The sequence below is a fragment of the Salvelinus alpinus genome, chromosome 33 (assembly GCF_045679555.1).
Source record: "Salvelinus alpinus chromosome 33, SLU_Salpinus.1, whole genome shotgun sequence".
In the NCBI taxonomy this organism is placed as follows: Eukaryota; Metazoa; Chordata; class Actinopteri; order Salmoniformes; family Salmonidae; genus Salvelinus; species Salvelinus alpinus.
In genome coordinates this window covers 10,470,761-10,488,595 of record NC_092118.1, presented here as the reverse complement: position 1 = coordinate 10,488,595, position 17,835 = coordinate 10,470,761, and the positions used below count along the sequence as shown (strand labels likewise).

The 17,835-nt window shown below is 42.5% G+C and overlaps 1 protein-coding gene across 4 annotated transcripts in view; it reads right to left on the bottom strand.

The window, feature by feature from the left end:
- The window catches only part of LOC139562767 (cadherin-8-like), a 101,603-nt gene that overhangs the window by 27,403 nt on the left and 56,365 nt on the right, over positions 1-17,835 (bottom strand). For all 4 annotated transcript variants that reach the window (XM_071380770.1, XM_071380767.1, XM_071380769.1 and 1 more), the window contains exons 4-6: positions 12,764-12,883; positions 3,318-3,485; positions 2,925-3,112 (exon numbers count right to left, since the gene is read on the bottom strand). In XM_071380770.1, the coding sequence (XP_071236871.1) occupies positions 2,925-3,112; positions 3,318-3,485; positions 12,764-12,883 (476 nt within the window). The remainder of the gene's footprint in view (positions 1-2,924; positions 3,113-3,317; positions 3,486-12,763; positions 12,884-17,835) is intronic.

Genomic DNA, 17,835 nt, shown 5'->3' with positions numbered 1-17,835 from the left:
CATCATTGAATAGTTGCAACATGTAAAAACATCGCAATTTAAGTCTCTATTTGGACCATTTTCATCTGCAGCCATCCCAGACTGTCACAATTGTATTTTGAATCACCTCTGGCCGCTCTTATAATACTATTTTCAATCACCTCTGGCCACTCTTATAATACTAGAATAATGGGACCAAGTCACTTCCACACTCCAAAACCAGGATTTATAGGGAAATCAAAACTGGGCCTTGCCGCTTGAGGGGATGTGAGTTGGCTTTGGGAATGAGAGGGGTTCACAGAGGGATCAAAAAATGTATTCCAGCTTTTCACAAAAAAAGAATAAGAATCCAGTGGTCCCCTAGGCTGGGTTAGGCCAGTGTTGGGGCAGTGCCGACAGCAGGCCCAGCTGTGAGAGAAAAGCAGCTGGGGATGGGGACTGACAGGGGGCTTTGAAGTCCACACGTCTGGCATCAGGGCACCCGTATGGAGAGGGCCCTGCAGCCCAGTCTGCCACGGTCTGAGAAGCTATTTGGACCATTTTCATTTTGAACCGCTCTTCCTCTCTCTCTCTCCTCTGTCCCCACCTTCTTCTCCTCCTCTATGTTGAGAGGAGTGAACAGCTGGACCAAGAGCAAACATTGGTTTCAATGGATTCCAGCCTAATACCAAGTATAAAGGAGCTCAGGGCTAGAAGTGGACAGGGGTCAATTGTTAGAATTACACCACAGACAAAGAATGGAATTCCACAATTGATAAACTAACTATTCAGCACTATTTCCTGATCACCTCTATTCTGTTTTTGTATTTGATTTACAACAACAATTAACAAGTCAGACTCCTTACTGCATTGCAGTTATAATTGTACTCATGAAATGTAATGCATAATTGACCAAATCTTATAACAAAGCGGTATGTATTTTTTTGTTCTCCTCTTAACACTGTATGATTGTTTCAACAAGCGACTCTACCTCGACCGTTTTACCTCAGAATAGAACTTTGACAATAGTATTCATATGCTCATCCTCTCAAATAATCCTCAATGACATCTGACCTCTCCACTGAGTCAGCCATATTTGAATTGGCCCTCTATGCCACTCTGCCATTACTCATTGTTTTGGGGGAGTTCAATTCATGCAGCACTTGACTCTCTGTAATCCAGAGAGCAGCACTTTGGTTTTCATATTGATGGAACATATGCTTAGTGAAAGTGTCGGACCGGCTTGTGTTGCTACAGTATGTGCATATGAAGATGGGGCAGCTTTTTCACTCCATTTTCCCCATGCTTGTCCCTTGCTGACATCCCCACCTCAGAGCCCTCCTGTGCCATGCTTCAAATTCCCATAAATCTCAGCATAGGATCTGTATGTATACATATTGGCCATTTAGAGACATCAAAGTTCAGTGCTGGCTGGTGGAGGAAGCAGAACTTCCCACTAACATTCCCTGATAGGCCTGAGGGGTGGAAGATAAAAAGCTTAAACCCAAAACAACAAAGCCACTTCTTAGTTTGTGCTTCTGCAGTCTTGTTTAGATCAATATTTTGTAACCTTGCCGCAAAGAATCTTTAATAATTTGCACTTGGTATTTGACAGTAGTTTACAAAACTATTTTTGTGTCGTGGTGCTATTTGCTCCATTTAATCCTTTGTTCTTCCACATCAGCTAAGTGCAACAGGGCTCTGAAACCAAGAAAATGTTGTTCAGAGTACGGAACGGAAGCAGAAATACCAGTTCTGCTAAAGTAATCTGAACTTCACCATCTGGAGATGTGGAGGTGAGAAGAGAGTAGGCAGTTGATTTCCTGTTTTTCACATGCAATCTCATCCATCATGCTATTAGCAATGCAGGCAACAGATTCCAAGCCAAGTATACCGGAATAAAGTGATGAGGCAGAGCCACAGCACTGCTGTCGCTGTGAAATACTAGAGGGAAGTATGTCAAAGGTCTTATTGATCATGTCTAGTTTGTTCTCAAGCTGTCTATTTTGTTTAGTAGAGTATAATCTATTCCAGGCAGATCATCAGAAAAAATATGATTTAATTTCATCCAATAGGAAGTCACAGTGGATGTCCTAACGTAATGTCATTTAGCATCCAAATGCAGTGACATACAATCGCGTTTGAATGATCTACTGTATAGCTCTAACTCCAGACATTAAACTAACCATGAGTCAAGACTTGAGCACACATCCATCACTCATGCATACACTTGAATACTTCAGGCCTGATGTAGCTCCTTCTTCTATCATCGCAGTTCTACGGAACAATGGTGACACTCCATATTGTTGTGTAATAGTAAATATTTAGATTGCTGGAGGCAAACATGCCATATCATTTGTTTTCCCTTTCGTACATTTAATCATCTACCGAATCAACCGTGTTCATTTGGTAGCTGTTTTTGATATAGTCTTACAGGAACCAATTGGTTGTCCCTGACCAATTCAATGGCGAAGGTGCATTAAGATGGAGGAATTCAGATATGATGTCTTCTACGGCGTGTGACATGGTTCAATGTGCCTAGAAATCAGCACAATCACATTTTGTATTTCTTAAAATTGCCACCGTCTTGGAGCTAGAATTGGGATCATGTATACTGTGCTAATGCCAATACAAAAAATTGTAACAGAGTGCAATACGGCGAACCTAGCAAATGAGGTGTTTGTGGTAAGTACAGTACATGGGGGGCCGCCATCTTTCTGCATCTTCGCCATTGAAACGGCTTTGCAGTATATATGTAGTACAACAGCATTTTTCCCCCATGGTCAATTTAAATTAAATCAGTCTAGATATACAGCTCTGACTTGTAGCCTGTATGAACGACCTTCCTCCTTTGATACCCCATCTTGCAACCAACTATTTGGTCCTTGTTTAAGTTGAAGCTGTTAAGGATATCAAGTGGTTGTTGATGGAACCCTAGGACAGAGCAGTTTGCGTCAGGTCCTTACCTTCTTTAGCCGAAGGATCCCCTCTTGAGTCTGGGCATCTGTAGTGATCTCGAAGACATCCCTCTCATCACCGTCAATGATGTTGTACGTTGATTTGGCATTCTCTCCAATGTCCCTATCATTTGCCTTTACCTTGCCACCAGGTTTACCAATGCCAAGGTCCTCTGGGATCACAAACTCGTACAGACCTGAAGAATAGGACATCATGATTATTTCACCCTAACAGTAGATGTTGTATCCTTATCTATGCATCTATATAACTAGTATAATTCTGATTATTTTGGAAATTCATGAAAAAACATTACGCAGCAAAACAACAACAAATACATTCAGATTTACCAATGATGGGTTCTAACTATAGTATATGGAGAGAGAACTGGACATTTTGTTTACTTTTTGAGAACTTCGGCGGGTTATCGTTGACATCTGTTAGTGTGACAGTAACTGTTGTTGTCCCTGACAATCCTCCCATATGACCACCCATGTCTTTTGCTTGAATGACGACCAGGTACTCCTCTCGCATCTCTCGATCCATCCCATGTAAAGCAATTTTAATGATTGCTGAAAGCAAAAAAATGAACACCAAATGTGTTGTTATTGCAAAAAATCAACATACACATAAATAAAAAGAATGGGGTATACAAAGGCATTCATAACTCTTGACATGATCGCTTCATTGCACCTTTAAGAGTGTTGCAGTATCCTTCATAACAACCTTTCTTAAACAGAGGTGGAATTTCTGACAGAACACCTGGAGAGAAGCTCTGATCCTGTGGATGGCATTGCAAATCAATGTCTTTGTTTGCTGGAGTGTTGTACTGCTGTCTGCAAGTAATTTGTGTTCTGACTGAATGGGATTTATGCTGTCCAGGTGCGTCATGCACCCCGAAAGTCTGAGGGGACACCAAGTACGTGAGGATGGCTGGGGGGTAGAGAATTTAGCATTTCTCAAACACCTGAAACAATTTTCTCCTGCAAATCTAGAACCATAATTAATATGCTTAATGTAAAAAAACATGTTTATTTTTCTGCATATCTAAGCATACCACTTGAGCTGTCTGTATCATCCTGACTGGTGGTTCTTTAAAAAAATAAGCTAACTATGATTCTCTGCATCTCTGCTAAAATCTGGGTAAAAGATTGAAAGAAATGTGTCTTATTCAGTCAATTTAGTATTTTGCTTGCTTTTCTAAAGTCTACCTACCTTGCCAGCAGGCATGACAGCTAAGATAGTTAGACAAGCTAGCTGCTCTAACTTGATTGTGTAAGAACCGACGCTGATGAGGAGAAGCAGGTACGGAGAGTTGAACATTTAATTTAGCACAGACATGGAACAGAACAGGAACAGCGTCAGAACCAGGTATACAAAGACAAATGGACATTAATGCAGAAGCGGGGAACAGACAGATACAGGGGAGGTAAAAACACGGGTGATTGAGTCCAGGTGAGTGTAATGAATCAATGATGCGAGTGATGAAGGAAGCAGGTGTGCGTAATGATGGTGGCAGGAGTGCACAACGCAGGACAGCTCGGCGCCCTTGAGGCCCTAGGGAGGGAGAGCGGGAGCAGGCGTGACAGTACCCCCCCCCCCCCCCCCCCCCTCTAGGGGCGCCTCCCGGCGTCCCACCTAGACGAACCTGAAGGGCCGGCCGAGGCATGGCCGCTGGACCAGCCGGCTGGGTCGTTGAAGCACAAAGAACCGGCTGAGGAGTAAGTTCTTGGTGAACCGGCTGAGGCGTGGGAGCCTGACGATCTGGTTGAAGCGTGCCAGCCTGACAATCCCGCTGGGACTTGGGAGCCTGGTGAGCCGGCTGAGGCACAGATGCCTGGCGAGCCGGCTGAGGCAAAAAACCCTGGCAATCCGGCTGAGGCGTGACGTGGGATGGGCGCCTGCCGAGCCAACCGGGGAAAGAAAACATCTCGAGCCAGCTAGGGCGTGGAAGCCCGACGAGCTGTCTTAGGCACCCCCATTTCCATCGGTGGCAGCTTTCGGACCAGACATCACCACCAACCGAAACGCCAGCACTCTCCTATGCTTTGTTTTATGGCTTCTGCATTCTGTAAGAACCGACGCTGATGAGGAGAAGCAGGTACGGAGAGTTGAACATTTAATTTAGCACAGACATGGAACAGGACAGGAACAGCGTCAGAACCAGGTATACAAAGACAAACAAACATTAATGCAGAAGCGGGGAACAGAGCTGGGGAACAGACAGATATAGGGGAGGTAAAAACACTGGTGATTGAGTCCAGGTGAGTGTAATGAATCGCTGATGCGCGTGATGAGGGAAGCAGGTGTGAGTAATGATGGTGGCAGGAGTGCGTAATGCAGGGCAGCCCGGCGCCCTCGAGCACCAGGGAGCTTGCTAAGTAGGTAGTATTATTACAGAGAAGAATAAATATACAGTACCAGTCAAAAGTTTGGAAACACCTGCTCATTCAAGGTTTTTTCTTTATGTTGACTATTTTCTAAATTGTAGAATAATAATGAAGACATCAAAACTATGAAATAACACATATGGAATCATGTAGTAACCAAAAAAGTGTTAAACAAATCAAAAAAATATATATATTTTAGATTTCTTCAAAGTAGCCACACTTTGCCTTGATGACAGCTTTCAACACTCTTGGCGTTCTCTCAGCCAAATCAAATCAAAATGATTTATGTCACATGCGCCGAATACAACAAGTGTAGACCTTACCTTGAAATGCTTACTTGCAAGCCCTTAAAAACCTTTTCTCAATACAGGGGGTGCTGTTTCCACTTTGGAAAATATCGTCTCCAAATTAAACTGCCTCATACTCAATTCTTGCTCGTACAATATGCATATTATTATTACTATTGGATAGAAAACAATCTCTAGTTTCTAAAACCGTTTGAATTATGTCTGTGGGTGAACCAGAACTCTTTCTACAGCGAAAATCATGACAGGACATGCGAAGCTCTGAAAAATAGTCTCTGATCTCGGATCAGTTTTAAGCTCTGTGTATGCCCTATGAATCGAAATGAACTGCACCCGCCTTCCCCTGGATGTCAGTAACCAATGAGAAGTGGAATGGTGTCTCTAGGTGTTTCTCAGAGTTTATAAAAGGGAATGGAGTGAGATGACCCTTCTTTTTGACGCTCGCCAGGACGCAAGGGAGGACATCAGAATCGCATGCTCAAAAGCTCTCGTTATTGATCAAAGATATATCCGTCTGTGATTTAATTCGATATAGGTGTTAGAAACATCATAACGAAGTTATTTGAAACCGATTTATATCAGTTTATGCGAGTATATTGCTATTTTTCTGAATTTCCTTAGTATTGCGTTTGAGGATTTGGGCATGTGTGTGCCGTGTAGCTATCGTTAGCTGCTAGTTCTGAAGTTGAGGAGGTCGTTTTACAACAAAGCAACGATTCTTTTGGACAAAGGACACATTGCCCAAGATACTGATGGAAGCTCGTCCAAAAGTAAGAGTTATTTATGATTTTATTCCGTATTTATGTGGAAAAATGTAAACGCAGTTGTCAGCCATTTTTTGCGGCACTAGTCTGGCTGTAACTCACAATGTATGTCTAGTAACGTAAATTTTAAAAATCTAAATCAGCGGTTGCATTAATAACCAATGCATCTTTCATTAGCTGTCCAACCTGTATTTTTTTAGTCAATCTAATCGATAAATAATCGTAAACATAGGTGCCTTTCCAAGATGGCGCCGGCCCGAATGCATGCCATGTTTTGACAGATTACATTGCATAACCACGATTTGTGATGCTAAATATGCACATTTTCGAACAAACTCTATATGCATTGTGTAATATGATGTTACAGGACTGTCATCTGAAGAATTCTGAGAAGGTTAGTGAAAAAATTAATATATTTTGGTGGCGATAACATTATCGCCCCCTTTGCCTTGATTTAATGCTGGTGTGATGTTAGCTCATGTGGTATGCTAATATAACGATATATTGTGTTTTCGCTGTAAAACACTTAGAAAATCTGAAATATTGTCTGGATTCACAAGATCTGTGTCTTTCGATTGCTGTAGGCTGTGTATTTTTCAGAAATGTTTTAGGATGAGTATTTTGGTAATTGACGTCGGTCTCTGTAATTATTCCGGCTGCTTCCAACGCTATTTCAGATTGCAGCTGCAATGTACAACTGTGATTTATACCTGAAAAATTCACATTTTTCTAAAAAAACATATCCTATACCATAAATATGTTATCAGACTGTCATCTTATGAAGTTGTTTCTTGGTTAGTGGCTATATATATCTTTATTTAGTCGAATTAGTGATAGCTACTGATGCAGGAAAAAAATGGTGGAGAAAAAAAGTGGTGTCTTTTGCTATCGTGGTTAGCTAATAGATTTACATATTGTGTCTTCCCTGTAAAACATTTTAAAAATCAGAAATGATGGCTGGATTCACAAGATCTGTATCTTTCATCTGGTGTCTTGGACTTGTGATTTAATGATATTTAGATGCTTGTATTTACTTGTGACGCTATGCTAGGCTATGCTAGTCAGCTTTTTTACTGTGGGGGGTGCTCCCGGATCCGGGATGAGTACTAAGTAGAAGTTAACCAACAGTGCAGTTTAAGAAGAGTTAAGAAAATATTTACCAAATAAGCTAAAGTAAGAAATTATAAAAGTAACACAATAAAATAACAATAACGAGGCTATATACAGGGGGTACTGTTACCAAGTCAATATGCGAGGGCACAGGTTAGTCGAGGTAATTTGTACATTTAGGTAGGGGTGAAGTGACTACGCATAGATAATAAAAATCAATCAGCAGCAGTGTAGAAAACAAATGGTGGGGTCAATGTAAATAGTCCGGTGGCCATTTGATTAATTGTTCACCAGTCTTATGGCTTGGGGGTAGAAGCTGTTAAGGAGCCATTTTGGTCCTAGACTTGGTGCTCCGGTACCGCTTGCCGTGTGGTAGCAGAGAAAACAGTCTATACCATTGTAAGAACCGACGCTGATGAGGAGAAGCAGGTACGGAGAGTTGAACATTTAATTTAGCACAGACATGGAACAGGACAGGAACAGCGTCAGAACCAGGTATACAAAGAAAAACAAACATTAATGCAGAAGCGGGGAACAGAGCTGGGGAACAGACAGATATAGGGGAGGTAAAAACAATGGTGATTGAGTCCAGGTGAGTGTAATGAATCGCTGATGCGCGTGATGAGGGAAGCAGGTGTGAGTAATGATGGTGGCAGGAGTGCGTAATGCAGGGCAGCCCGGCGCCCTCGAGCACCAGGGAGCTTGCTAAGTAGGTACTATTATTACAGAGAAGAATAAATATACAGTACCAGTCAAAAGTTTGGACATACCTGCTCATTCAAGGTTTTTTCTTTATGTTGACTATTTTCTAAATTGTAGAATAATAATGAAGACATCAAAACTATGAAATAACACATATGGAATCATGTAGTAACCAAAAAAGTGTTAAACAAATCAAAAAAATACAAGTGACTGGAGTCTCTGACAATTTTTTGGGCTTTCCTCTGACACTGCCTATTATATAGGTCCTGGATGGCAGGAAGCTTGGCCCTAGTGATGTCCTGGGCCATATGCACCAACCTCTGTAGCGATGATACAACTGGTCAGGATGCTCTCGATGGTGCAGCTGTAGTACTGTTTGAGGATCTGGGGGCCCATGCCAAATTTGTTCAGTCTCCTAAGTGGGAAAAGGTGTTGTCGTGCCCTCTTCACAACTTTCTTGGTGTGTTTGACCAATGATAGTTCGTTGGTGATATGGACACCAAGGAACTTGAAACTCTCGACCTGCTCCATGACCGCCCCGTTGATGTTAATGGGGGCCTGTTCGGCCCGCCTTTTCCTGTAGTTCACAATCAGCTCCTTTGTCTTGCTTACATTGAGCGAGAGGTTGTTGTCCTGGCATCACACTGCTAAGTCTCTGACCTCCTCCCTACAGGTTGTCTCATCGATGTCGGTAATCAGGCCTACCACTGTTGTGTCGTCAGCAAACTTAATGATGGTGTTGGAGTTGTGTTTGGCCAGACAATTGTGGGTGAACAGGGCGTACAGGACAGGACTATATACACACCCCTGAGGGGCCCCAGTGTTGAGGATCAGTATGGCAGACGTGTTGTTGCCTACCCTTACCACCTGGGGGAAGCCCGTCAGGAAGTCCAGGATCCAGTTGCAGAGGGAGGTGTTTAGTCCCAGGGTCCTTAGCTTAGTGATGAGCTTTGTGGGCACTGTGGTGTTGAACGCTGAGCTGTAGTCAATTAACAGCATTCTCAAATAGGTGTTCCTTTTGTCCAGGTGGCAAAGAGCAGTGTGGAGTGCGATTGACATTGCATAATCTGTGGATCTGTTGGACCGGTATGCGAATTGGAGTGGGTCTAGGGTATCCGGGAGGATGCTATTGATGTGAGCCATGACCAGCCTTTCAAAGCACTTCATGGCTACTGACGTGAGTGCTACGGAGCGGTAATCATTTAGGAAGGTTACCTTAGCAGGTATTACAGTCAGGTAGAGGTTGAAAATGTAATTGACCACTTGCCAGTTGGTCCGCGCATGCTTTGAGTACACGTCCTGGTAATCAGTCTGGCCCCGCATCTTTGTGACTGTTGACCTGCTCACATCGGCTACCGAGAGCGTTATCACACAGTCGTCCAGAACAACTGGTGCTCTCATGCATGGTTCAGTGTTGCTTGCCTCAAAGTGAACATAAAATGCATTTAACTCGTCTGGTAGGCTTGCGTCACTGGGAAGCTTGCGTCTGGGTTCCCCTTGTAGTCCGTAATAGTTTTCAAGCCCTGCCACATCCGATGAGCGTCAGAGCCGGTGTAGCAGGATTCAATCTTAATCCTGTATTGATGCTTTGCTTGTTTGTTGGTTCGTCTGTACCTACGGTCACTGTGGGGACGACGTCGTCGATGCACTTATTGATGAAGCCGATGACTGAGGTGGTACACTCCTCAATGCCATTGGATGAATCCGCGTAACATATTCCAGTATGTGCTAGCAAAACAGTCCTGTAGCGTAGCAGCCACGTCATCTGACCACTTCCGTATTGAGCGAGTCACTGGTACCTTCTGCTTTAGTTTTTGCTTGTAAGCAGGAATCAGGAGGATAGAATTATGGTCATATTTGCCAAATGGAGGGCGAGGGAGAGCTTTGTACACATTGAGGTGTGTTTTGTGTGCTTTTCCAACAGTCTCGAAGGAGTTCCCACATATAATGAGCTGCTTTTGGCTGCTTTTCCTTCACTCTGCTTTCCAACTCATCCCAAACCATCTCAATTGGGTTGAGGTCAGGGGATTGTGGAGGCCAGGTCATCTGATGCAGCACTCCATCACTCTCCTTCTTGGTCAAATAGCCCTTACACAGCCTTGAGGTGTGTTTTGGGTCATTGTCCTGTTGAAAAACAAATGATAGTCCCACTTCGCGCAAACCAGATGGGATGGCATATCACTACAGATTGCTGTGGTAGCCATGCTGGTTAATAAGTGTGCCTTGAATTCTAAATTAATCAGCAAAGCAACCCCACACCATCATACCTCCTCCATGCTTCACGGTGGGAACCACACATGCGGAGATCATCCGTTCACCTACTCTGCGTCTCAAAGACACAGCGGTTGGAACCAAAAATCTCACATTTGGACTCCTTAGACCAAAGTACAGATTTCCATCGGTCTAATGTCCATTTCTCGTGTTTCTTGGCTCAAGCAAGTCTCTTCTTATTATTGGTGTCCTTAAGTAGTGTTTTTTTGCAGAAATTTGACCGTGAAGGCTTGATTCACACAGTCTCCTCTGAACAGTTGAGATGTGTCTGTTACTTGAACATTGTGAAGCATTTATTTGGCCTGCAGTCTGAGGTGCAGTTAACTCAAATTAACTTATCCTCTGCAGCAGAGGCAATTCTGGGTCTTCCTTTCCTGTGGCAGTCCTCATGAGAGCCAGTTTCATCATAGCACTTGATGGTTTAAGAGACTGCACTAAAACGTAAAATGTTCTTTAAATGTTCAGCTGACCTTCATGTCTTAAAGTAAAGATGGACTGTCGTTTCTCTTTGCTTATGTGAGCTGTTCTTGCCATAAAATGGACTTTTACCAAATAGGGTTATCTTTTGTATACCACCCCTACCTTGTCACAACACAACTGATTTGCTCAAACGCATTAAGAAGGAAAGAAATTCCACAAATTAACTTTTAACAAGGCACACCTGTTAATTGAAATGCTTTCTAGGTGACAATCTCATGAAGCTGGTTGAGAGAATGCCAAAAGAGTGCAAAGCTGTCATCAAGGCAAAGAAACGGTGGCTTCGTTCAAGAATCTCAAATATAAAATATATTTTGATTTGTGTAACACTGTTTTGGTTACTACATGATTGCATATGTGTTATTTCATAGTTTCATGTCTTCACTATTATTCTACAAATAGTACAAATAAAGAAAAACCCTGGATTGAATAGGTGTGTCCAAACTTTTGACTGGTTCTGTATATATAAAAAATATTGTACGCAGAATGAACCTTATTGACTGCAGTGGCACGGTGCAGAAAATTAAGAGCTCAGGGCAAGGATAATCCGCTCAGAAAACAGGCCGGCAGGATAATCAAAAAGATAATCAACACTTAATAAAGGCCTGACACCCTTGGTCATATTATGCCTGAGACAATGCACTGTTCTTACCTGTCTGAAGCAGGTAAGAACAACTCTCCCTAAAAGAAGTGCACACACACACACACACACACACACACTCACATGTACTCACGCACCACACCCACAGACACACATGCACACACACTTCAGTTATCCTCTGTTACTCACTCCACTGTCATCTCTGTTGATCATCGTTAGCTATTCAAATTAAATCCTCATCACTGAAAAGGGTGGAAAGACAAACACTAATTTCCATAGATATTCGGTAGGATTTCTTCTACCGTCCATTAACCAAGTGATGGATTGGGGCATGATGTTTATTTATTTATTAGATGCATTTCATTTCCTTCATGGTGTTGGAAGTGTCAAATGGATTATAATGTTTGTTTTTCCCTTACCTTTTATTTGTCATTAACATTCATTAAAACAGCTGGCTCACTTGAATGAGCCATCTGCATTTGCTCAGTAATCATGCAAAGCGTACACACTGATCCTCAAATTGTCCTTTCATAGATTCACTATACCTTCTCCATTTTATTGTGGTAGAGGTGAGTGATTAAAATCATAATATTGTTGAGGAGGAAACAGGGTTTCTACAGTATATGTAGAAATATGCCTTCATATGTATTATGTACATACAGCTTGGACGTTCTTGGAGCTTGTTTATTATATGTTGTTTTTCCAAATTGTGAGCAGTTGATTTCCATCTCATTGATTATTAATGTAATTTCACCATTATTTAATCATGTTGCTTACAGACACACTGTTAACAAGTCGGCTGAAAATGCAATTAGGAAAACAGCAGAGTCAAGGTTGAAGAATAAGCGGACGGCAGATTGAATTAAAAAAGATAGCACTGTCTTTTAAATGTAAGAGTCCTTAAATATCTTGTTTGGAGTTATATCCTCAAAGCGTAACTGTAATTTGTATACTGAGTAATTGTCCATGTATGGATAATATGCATTCAATCTGTACATTTCACTGAAACAACACTTGTTTTGACTGCCATCGAACCGTACAGGAAGGAGTCTATCTGTCCAGGCTCGACAATGTTACATGCCATGATCCTGAATGTTACATTTATTTTGCACTGTTGAGGAAAGAGCTGCAAGTAAGTATTTCACTGTACTGTTTACACCTGCTGGATCCTGTGCATGTGACGAATAAACTTTGATTTTCTTTAGTATTTCACCATGGCAATCCACTCACCAGTGTTGGGGTCTATGGAGAAGTAGGGCTGTCCTTCCAGTATGCTGTACACAAGTTTAGCACTGTTTCCATAGACTGGGTCATCTGCGTCTGTTGCCGTCACCCTAGTGACTGAGGTACCTGTATATGAGAAAGGGCACATAATTAAAAAGAGAGTGGACTTCTGACACCCATAATCACTCCTTACAGCTAGCTTCTCCCCCTGTAATCTTCCTGGTTCCACTATAAAGCCAGAGGTACTTATTGGTAAGGTTAAAGACAACATTATTGCCAGACACATGAATGACACAGCATACTGTGCTACAACGTCCCAACAGAGAAAACAATCTTACAGTGAAGGCTTTGAAAAATGAACAATAAAGAGCAGTGCTGATGCTGATGCCCAACTCGTCATTAGTCTGTGGCTCAGGTGGGAAGAGAATAAAAGGAGGAAAGCTGTTCGCAGGCAGCAACTTGACAGTACAGATGGTATGGTAATTTTTTTTGTAAAATGTGTTCTCAGGTGTTCTGACAACATCGGTAAATGTTCATGGTTACAGAAGGCATCAGGCCTAGCCACAGGTACCCAGGCCTGCTGACTGCAGGAGACATAATGGGTCATAGTGGGGGACAACACTAGTTAAGGCCACCTCTGTGCCTGCCATTAGGAATGTGCCATTAATCTGGCACAAACAGAGTAATAACGCCAGGCCAGTTTAACATGGTGCTTCTCAGTTTTAATATAACGATGCTAACTCTTTTCTATTCTAGTTGATTTCTCTGCTAATTGTTGTTAGGACCATTGATAGAAAATTTGTGGAATAAAGGTGGAGATGTTTCCCTTATGCAGCTGCTGGCGAGGAACAAACAGTCTGTTGGTCTAAACTCCTCTGTTCTGCCTTGTATCACCTGGCTTTGGGGCTTGGCAAATGTTTTTGAGGCCGAGAGCATGAGTTGTGCCTTTGTAGATACAGACAATCTGCAGTTCAGAATATGTGGTGCTCATCATCTGTTTTACAGGCACACTTCTCTGGTAGAGTTCAGTGTGTCAAATCGGAGGGCCTGTTGTCCGGACCTCTGGCAGTCTCTATGGGTGTGCCACAGGGTTCAATTCTCGGGCCGACTCTCTTCTCTGTACACATCAATGATGTCGCTCTTGCTGCTGGTGATTCTCTGATCCACTTCTTCGCAGACGACACCATTCTGTATACTTCTGACCCTTCTTTGGGCACTGTGTTAACTAACCTCCAGACGAGCTTCAATGCCATACAACTCTCCTTCCGTGGCCTCCAACTGCTCTTAAATGCATAAAACTAAATGCATGCTCTTCAACTGATCGCTGCCCGCACCAGCATCACTACTCTGGACGGTTCTGACTTAGAATATGTGGACAACTACAAATACCTAGGTGTCTGGCTAGACTGTAAACTCTCCTTCCAGACTCACATTAAACATCTCCAATCCAAAATTAAATCTAGAATCGGCTTCCAATTTCGCAACAGAGCATCCTTCACTCATGCTGCCAAACATACCCTCGTAAAACTGACCATCCTACCAATCCTCGACATCGGCGATGTCATCTACAAAATAGTCTCTAACACTCTACTCAACATACTGGATGCAGTCTATCACAGTGCCATCTGTTTTGTCACCAAAGCCCCATATACTACCCACCGCTGCGACCTGTACGCTTTCGTTGGCTGACCCTCGCTTCATACTCGTCGCCAAACCCACTGGCTCCAGGTCATCTACAAGTCTCTGCTAGGTAAAGCCCCGCCTTATCTCAGCTCACTGGTCACCATAGCAGCACCCACCCGTAACACGCGCTCCAGCAGGTATATCTCACTGGTCACCCCCAAAGCCAATTCCTCTTTTGGCCGCCTTTCCTTCCAGTTCTCTGCTGCCAATGACTGGAACGAACTGCAAAAATCACTGAAGCTGGAGACTCATATCTCCCTCACTAGCTTTAAGCACCAGCTGTCAGAGCAGCTCACAGATCACTGCACCTGTACATAGCCCATCTGTAAACAGCCCATCCAACTACCTCATCCCCATACTGTATTTCATTTTTGCTCCTTTGCACCCCAGTATCTCTACTTGCACATGCATCTTCTGCACATCTATCACTCCAGTGTTTATTTGCTCAATTGTAATTTTTCCGCCACTATGGCCTATTTATTACCTTACCTCCTTTATCTTACCTCATTTGCACACACTGTATATAGACTTTTCTATTGTGTTATTGACTGTATGTTTGTTTATTCCATGTGTAACTCTGTGTTGTTATTTGTGTCGCACTGCTTTGCTTTATCTTGGCCAGGTCGCAGTTGTAAATGTAAACTTGTTCTCAACTGGCCTACCTGGGTAAATAAAGGTGAAATAAATAAAAATAAAAATAAAATAAATAAACTGTATAATATTCTCATGAGCCTGTTCATATGACATGTTACAGAATAAAGACCCACTCCAGCAAAATGTCAAGATTGTTTCATGAGAGAGGGTCATTAAATATTGTACATGTGGGGAATGCATTTCCTTTTAATACAGCCAAAACATGTCCAACAATGATTAATAGTAACACTGTCCTCCCTTTTACAAAAACAAATCAAAACATATAGACCACCATTGCACTCTGACTAAAAACCTGCTTTGCTATTGCTACCCAATTATTTCACATAGAGATCCTCAAGTGGCCCTTTGAGACATGTGTTTGTTAGTTATTCATGTGCTGTGATGACCCTTACCGTCGCCAGGGCTTACCAAATCACTCAACAGTTTCACGTACTGTTACAATACCAGAACTTTAGTAAACCTAGATTCTTTGAAAGTGTCACAAAGTCTTCGTTTAGGGAATGATCAGGGAATGTAGGGAAATAATACAAATTAATTACAATTGAAGTACTATTGATGTATGCAACAATAAAAATGTGTCTATTCCTGCAACGCTGGTTGAGAATAATGTATATTGTATCTGCTATAGGTATTTGCCAATTGTCAAATTAAATTAAGACAGGAAATTGCTCTACTTTTCAGAGATAATAAGTCTTATCTGCCTAAAAGTTAAATTGCTAATACTACAATGGCAGTGGGAAAATGGAGCCATATTTGCATTTAATTATGAAAGCACCTTCATACTTCTGATTCCTTGAAAGGTGTGTCTGCAGCAAATAGCAAATCCAAACTATGTGACAATACATAGGAATTGAAGTGTGGAACAAAACAGTGGAACTAGTGGGCCATGAAATAGCCCCCTCTACCTTTTTCTTTTCAGAGGGGTACATTCTCCACTCCTCTGATAAAAAAAAAAGTGAGGGATTAAAAAAGCTTCTGTTTGGCACTGTTTCAAATCAGTTCAGATTAGCTTGTCCTTCCTGGATATTGTACCGAGAATTCGGGGACACTCATGACTGCAGAGTTGGATGCACCACTGGGCCCTTGGTCGAGGAAACTCAATTGTGGGAATATTGTCTCTGGTTTGATTTGATGCCTGTAGCCCACCAGTGCAATTACAAATATGTAACACCTATAAACTTCAGGGGATGAAAAATAACAATTGCTTATAAAAATGAAATTCCAAAGCTGATTTGGGTCTGTGACAAAACCTCTGCAGGTTTGAGGCCTAAATTGAATGACGTGTGCAGTCACACTACTGACATTAATTTTCAAACAAATGTCACTTACAGTATGTGGTAGTTTCTGAACTACCTTTGTGATGGATTAATGAATCCATGTTATCCCCCTGTCTAAAGACATGTGTCATCCACTTGTTTTGTTCCAGCCGTCCACAAACACCCATAGATGCTACAGATTGTGTTCCTATGGTAAACCTAATGTAATCTCATTAATATTAACTAGAGTACTAAGGACTTATTGCTACACAAATTATAAAAAAACAAATGTTATGCCCACAGGTTATGAAACTATTAGGCAAATAGGAGCTATGGTCATGGTCTTTATGGTGTGAAAGCTAGTGTTTCAAGAGCAAGGGCGGGATAAATATGTTGGGGTATATCCTTTTGTCTCATCAGATGAAAAACTAAGAGGGCACTTCCCATTTACTGTGTACATTCATACAGTGATAGAAAATCAATAGGAATCTTCCTTGAAAACTGGAGGGGATAAATCCAGAGGCTTAGTGATGTCAGTTGTGGCACGATGGCAGTGGGAGTGGGAACTCTTTGTTAGTGCCATGGCTTTTGTTTCCCAGTGTCATAATTGTCTCCGGCTGATGCCACAGTGTTGCCAGGGGCCCATGGGGCTAACAGGACCTCAGAAGGGCTATCCTGGTTGGCTCGCCACTGACAATGGGGCTCTGTGGCCACATGTAAACAAAGCAAAAAAAGAAACGTCCTCTCACTGTCAACTGCGTTTATTTTCAGCAAACTTAACATGTGTAAATATTTGTATGAACAAAACAAGATTCAACAACTGAGACATAAACTGAACAAGTTCCACTGACATGTGACTAACAGAAGTGGAATCATGTGTCCCTGAACAAAAGAGGGGTCAAAATCAAAAGTAACAGTCAGTATCTGGTGTGGCCACCAGCTGCATTAAGTACTGCAGTTCATTTCCTCCTCATGGACTGTACCAGATTTGCCAGTTTTTGCTGTGAGATGTTACCCCACTCTTCCACAAAAGCACCTGCAAGTTCCCGGACATTTCTGGGGGGAATGGCCCTAGCCCTCACCCTCCGATCCAACAGGTCACATACTTCGCTGGCCATGGCAGAACACTGTCTTGCAGGAAATCACGCACAGAATGAGCAGTATGGCTGGTGTCATTGTCATGTTGGAGGGTCATGTCAGGATGAGCCTGCAGGAAGGGTACCACATGAGGGAGGAGGATGTCTTCCCTGTAATGCACAGCATTGAGATTGCCTGCAATGACAACAAGCTCAGTCCAATGATGCTCTGACACACTGCCCCAGACCATGATGGACCCTCCACCTCCAAATCGATCCCACTCCAAAGTACAGGCCGTGGTGAAAAGCTCATTCCTTCGACGATAAACGTGAATCCGACCATCACCCCTAGTGAGACAAAACCGCGACTCGTCAGTGAAGAGCACTTTTTGCCAGTCCTGTCTGGTCC